This window comes from Galeopterus variegatus, unplaced genomic scaffold (assembly GCF_000696425.1).
Source record: "Galeopterus variegatus unplaced genomic scaffold, G_variegatus-3.0.2 Scaffold420, whole genome shotgun sequence".
In the NCBI taxonomy this organism is placed as follows: Eukaryota; Metazoa; Chordata; class Mammalia; order Dermoptera; family Cynocephalidae; genus Galeopterus; species Galeopterus variegatus.
In genome coordinates this window covers 591,815-597,182 of record NW_007726531.1, presented here as the reverse complement: position 1 = coordinate 597,182, position 5,368 = coordinate 591,815, and the positions used below count along the sequence as shown (strand labels likewise).

At 40.9% G+C, this 5,368-nt stretch overlaps 1 protein-coding gene across 2 annotated transcripts in view; it reads left to right on the top strand.

The window, feature by feature from the left end:
- Window positions 1-5,368, top strand: part of HSPD1 (heat shock 60kDa protein 1 (chaperonin)) — a 12,121-nt gene that overhangs the window by 674 nt on the left and 6,079 nt on the right. The window contains exons 1-5 of one of the 2 annotated variants that reach the window (XM_008568531.1): window positions 314-383; window positions 651-826; window positions 2,102-2,354; window positions 4,358-4,440; window positions 5,224-5,319. In XM_008568531.1, the coding sequence (XP_008566753.1) occupies window positions 653-826; window positions 2,102-2,354; window positions 4,358-4,440; window positions 5,224-5,319 (606 nt within the window). In that variant the 5' untranslated portion in view covers window positions 314-383; window positions 651-652. Of the gene's footprint in view, window positions 1-313; window positions 384-650; window positions 827-2,101; window positions 2,355-4,357; window positions 4,441-5,223; window positions 5,320-5,368 lie in introns of those variants that run through there. The other variant, XM_008568532.1, reaches the window with a different exon arrangement.

Below are 5,368 nucleotides of genomic sequence, written 5' to 3'. Positions count from 1 at the left end.
GGGGTGGGGGAGGGGCGGTGGTCGTATCCGCAGAGGAACCGCTTTTTACCCCCGCGGGCTGCAGGGACTCCAGCGCCTCCACTCTTGACCTTGCTGGGGGTGTCCTGAAGGAAAGACACGTGGGGCCGCGTGGAGGGGGACGGGCCGCCCCCAGCATCGCGGCCTTGCGGGCTGCTCTGATACTGTAGCTCCGGCTAGATACATGGAGACACTTTTTGCGGAGCGGCTTCTTGCACCCTCAGTAATATTTTTACTTTCCCGGTCACAGGGATTTGTAACTTGCCTTTCTCCCGGTGACTAGGTTTTTCAGAGGCACATTTGAAGTGGGTCTGTTCTCAAGGCCATTTTAGCGGTGAAAGATTAACTCGTTTTTGGCGACAGGGGTAGGTGACCGTGGGGAAGGAGTTGCGTGTGCTTTGTGCTTTGTGCTAGTGCTGTGGGTCATGCGTGGGGGCGGCATTTTTAAGCTTCAGCTAGCAGCTGATGTCCTGAAGCTGGGCGCATTCCAGGGCCCGGGCATGGTGGCTGGCGGGGGTCAGCCAGGCTCACATCTAACACTGCTTGTTCTCTTGCGGGGTTGGGTGGGTATGTTTGCTGCAAAGCACCACGGGTAGCGCCAGTACTGATCATTTACTTGTTCTACCCCTCAGAAATGCTTCGATTACCCACAGTCCTTCGCCAGTTGAGACCAGTGTCCAGGGCACTGGCTCCTCATCTCACTCGGGCGTATGCCAAAGATGTAAAATTTGGTGCAGATGCCCGAGCCTTAATGCTTCAAGGTGTAGACCTCTTAGCCGATGCCGTAGCCGTTACAATGGGGCCAAAGGTATCAGTATTCTTATTTTATTGTAATTACAGTATTATTAAATTAGTAGTGTTTTACTTATGTAAATAGTTATACTGAACTATTGAGCAGTACTTTGGTATCCGTTTTTGAGAGAACCCCATTTACATTGGTTAACTTTTTTTTAACTGAGGCATAATCATCTTAAAATTAAACTTCAGCCACATTTTTGAAACCTTATTTTTGTACTGTGTGATGTAATCGGGTAGTAATTCATAGCTCAAGGTGGAGTCTTAAATGGGAGGTAGAATTAATCTTGCTTGTCTGCTTGGGTTAAATTTTGGATCCCTTCCCAGTAGTTAGTGCCAAGTATAGAGGAAAGAGTATAGCTTACCTTAGGTAATAGCATTTTTAAGGTACAGTTCAGGACCATTAAATACATTTTTTTTTCCTCTTGGTAAACTGTTAACTCTGTAGCCGTTAAGCAATAGCTTCCTTCCCATTTCCCCTCTCCCATTTTAGCCAGTGTTTTTCTGCTGTTCTGTTCCAAAACATATTTACAATTATAAGTCTCATTTAATAGTGTGGGGTAATATTTTTGTTTGTTTTTGGCGGCTGGTATGGGGATCCGAACCCTTGACCTTGATGTTATAACACCGTAGACTAACCAACTGAGGTAACCAGCCAACCCAGGTGTAATATTTTGAGGAGACCTTTAAAGGTGTTGGTAAAGTGTTGCTTCGTTTCAGACTGAAGACAATGTAAATATCAAAGTGATCCAAACAGCTCTATAAAATAAGGCATTTGCATACCTCAAGAATAGAAAGCAGCTTTGGTTCAAATCCAAAACTGCCAATGCTATTTGTGCCATGTTTGAGTTTTTATGGTGAGTGAACCTGAAAGAGCACACTGTACTTCCCTTGCTGGTTAGTGTTTTAGTAGGTGGATTTTAAAACAAGTCCCATTACTTTCAAAGATAACAGGCAGGACCCAAAATTTAAGTATAAATGATGTGAAGAATGTTCTGGAATTTCATGGTTTGTTTTGTGTTCTTGTTCGTTTTATAAGATGACATCTTTGAGTTCAGGGTTTTTGTCTCCTGCAATATCCCATTCAAACTTAAGCTCTTGGCCGAGAAGCACGTCATTTTATCTGAAGACTAAAAATGCTGTTAAATTTGCCCTTGAGATTCATGCTGCAGGACTGCTAGAAATGACACAGCTGTGCTGAGGCTTTCAGATGCTTTTTTTAAAAAAAATCTGAACAATCCTTAAAAAGTGTGTGATCCTGTCACATTTTTTCCCTCTGCAATTATAGGGAAGAACAGTGATAATTGAACAGAGTTGGGGAAGTCCCAAAGTAACAAAAGATGGTGTAACTGTTGCAAAGTCAATTGACTTAAAGGATAAATATAAGAATATTGGAGCTAAACTTGTTCAAGATGTTGCCAATAACACAAATGAAGAGGCTGGTGATGGCACCACCACTGCTACTGTACTGGCACGCTCTATTGCCAAGGAAGGCTTCGAGAAGATTAGCAAAGGTGCTAATCCAGTGGAAATCAGGAGAGGTAGGAATGTGTCTTCATTGTCACTACAGTGTTCTAAACCTCGGTGTTCCATAATAAAACAGTGATTCCTTGGACCTAAGGAAAATGGCTGTTATTTTAGGAAGTTGATTCTTCTCTCATTTCTCTTCTCGTCTTTAAAAAAAAAATCTTAAAACTGTTTTTCTTCATCAAATAGTGATTAAATACAAAGTACCCACTATCCTGTGCTGGGTGCTACGAAAAATAGGACTACAGTAGTCCCTGACTGCCACCCCCCCACCCCGCCAGGAAGAACAGCAGTTTATTGGAAGATACAGAATATGCTATGTACTTGAAAATAGGAAAATTACAGGGATTAGAGAAGAGAAATTATATAATTTATTTTTTTAAGGCAAGTCAAGTGAAGCAGTGGGAGTGACAAAGGAACAAAGAAATCTGTGACTGGTTGTGATCAATTAGTTGTAAACAACCCTGTACCCATCAGATGATACAGTTTTAATGTTTTACTATAGAAAGTTTTAAGACTAAACAAGAAACTAGATCAATCAGGATGTCAGAGAGTGATGTTTCCTCAATTATTGTAGCACTTTTTTAATACCACTTACCGTTTTATTGTTGTATGTTTAATTCTATTTTTTCATGGACTATTTTTATTTATTTTTTTTTTTAAAGATGACCGGTAAGGGGATCTTAACCCTCGACTTGGTGTTGTCAGCACCACGCTCAGCCAGTGAGCGAACCGGCCATCCCTATATGGGATCCGAACCCGTGGCCTTGGTGTTATCAGCACCGCACTCTACCGAGTGAGCCACAGGCCGGCCCCCATGGACTCTTTTTTTAAAGATGACCAGTAAGGGGATCTTAATCCTTGACTTGGTGATGTCAGCACCACGGTCTCCCAAGTGAGCCAACTGGCCATCCCTATATAGGGATCTGAACCCGTGGCCTTGGTGTTATCAGCACCACACTCTACCAAGTGAGCCATGAGTCAGCCCCTTCCATGAACTTTTTTTTTTATTTCCTTTTTGTCTTTTTTTTGTGTCCGGCAATGGATCGCAACCCTCAGTGTCGCGCCCGTACCGGACCGGGACCGGCAATGGGATCGCAACCCTGGTGCTGTGCCTGCACCTCGCTCAGCCAGTGAGCGGGAACCGGTCCGTATGTGGGATCCGAACCCTCGGCGGGAGCGCTGCTGCACTCCCAAGTGGCGCACTGTAGCAGTGCGCCACCAGGCAGGCCCTTCCATGAACTTTTTGAAGTACCCTCATATTGCAGTGTTTGAGGTTCAAATGAATACATTGCATTAAAAGCCGTTTTACTCTAAATCATCAGCAAGTGTTAGTTAAGGTTATAAAGAATACTTCTCAACACCTTGCCTTGGGTTTTGTTTTTTTTTTTTTTTTCCTTTTTGGTGGCTGGCTGGTACTGGGATCCCAACCCATGACCTTGGTGTTACAAGGCTGTGCTATAACCAACTAAGCTAACTGGCCTGTTGAATTTTTTTCTTTTTTTTTTTTTTTTTCTTCTTTTCTGAAGTGAGGGAATTCCAGATAATTAAAACCTGCAGGGGCATAGCCGTAAGAAATTCCTATTGCTAAGAATTGTACTTCTTGTTCAAAGTAAGCAAGTGTTACCCATTTTAGTACTTTATTGTGTGTCATTTGATGAAAGTGAGAAGTGTTGTATAGCACTATTGGGACCAGGCCACTTGATGGATTAGGATGAATTGAATGGCAAAATTCTTGAAATGATACATATCCACCTTTTCTTAGTCCAATTTTCAAAATAATTTTGGCATTGCAGGACTTTATTTACTGTGTAAATTTATTTTTACTGTATAAGTTTAGAGTCATTGTTTAATTGCATGCCATCCAGTTCCCTTGTGGTCAGGAACATCACTGGCACAGAAGCAATGTATAAACTTAATATGAAGCCATAAAAATATTTATCATGAATCTCGAGATTTCTTTTTGGTATGGAAGCCATGAGAGAATAAGCATTGTAATGACATATTATCAAACTAGGTGTGATGTTAGCTGTTGATGCTGTAATTGCTGAACTTAAGAAGCAGTCCAAACCTGTGACTACCCCTGAAGAAATTGCTCAGGTAAGGACTTTTCATAATAAAGTTTTTTTGTTTGTTTTTTTTTTTAAAGTCTAGTAGGTTGTGTCATTTTATTTCATGATCACAGGTCAATGTCAGAATAACAATACTACCCAGTCACCAACATTGAGAGCAGTTTTTTTTTTTCTTTATTGCTAAAACATTTGAAAAGAATTCAGTGACCATAATTTGAATCTTAATGGATTGTCCTCTTAGTTCTACATGGCTATAAAAGGGATTTTTATGTATGTGAAAATGTTCTTAGCCATTCTCATAGGTGTATAATTTTTGTCAGTTTGTAAAGTCACCACATATGCCAAGGAAAGGTAAAATGGGGTTAGCAGTTTTGGGGGGTTTTTTTTTCACTGTTTTTGTTTAAAAGAATAATTTTATATTTATATTCTTCAAAATGATATAGCTGAATAATGAGTTGAAAAAGAACTGAACAAAGAACTAGTACTTCATTCAAACTGTTAGACCATAAATTACTCACCTCCTTCATGTATGGAAGTACCAGTTGTTGTTTTTTTTTTTAAAGATGACCGGTAAGGGGATTTTAACCCTTGGCTTGGTGTTGTCAGCACCACGCTCAGCCAGTGAGCCAACCGGCCATCCCTATATGGGATCCGAACCCGTGGCCTTGGTGTTATCAGCACCACATTCTCCCGAGTGAGCCACGGGCCGGCCCTGGAAGTACCAGTTTGGAAGATACTAGGCAAAGAGAAGAGAGTTGATTGAGGACAATAACCATACCATTTAATTTTGAAGGTAATTTGATTATTACAGGTTGCTACGATTTCTGCAAACGGAGACAAAGAAATTGGCAACATTATTTCTGATGCAATGAAAAAGGTTGGAAGAAAGGGTGTCATCACAGTAAAGGCAAGTGTGTTTTTTTTTTTTTTTTTTTTTTTTTTTTTTTTTTTTTTTT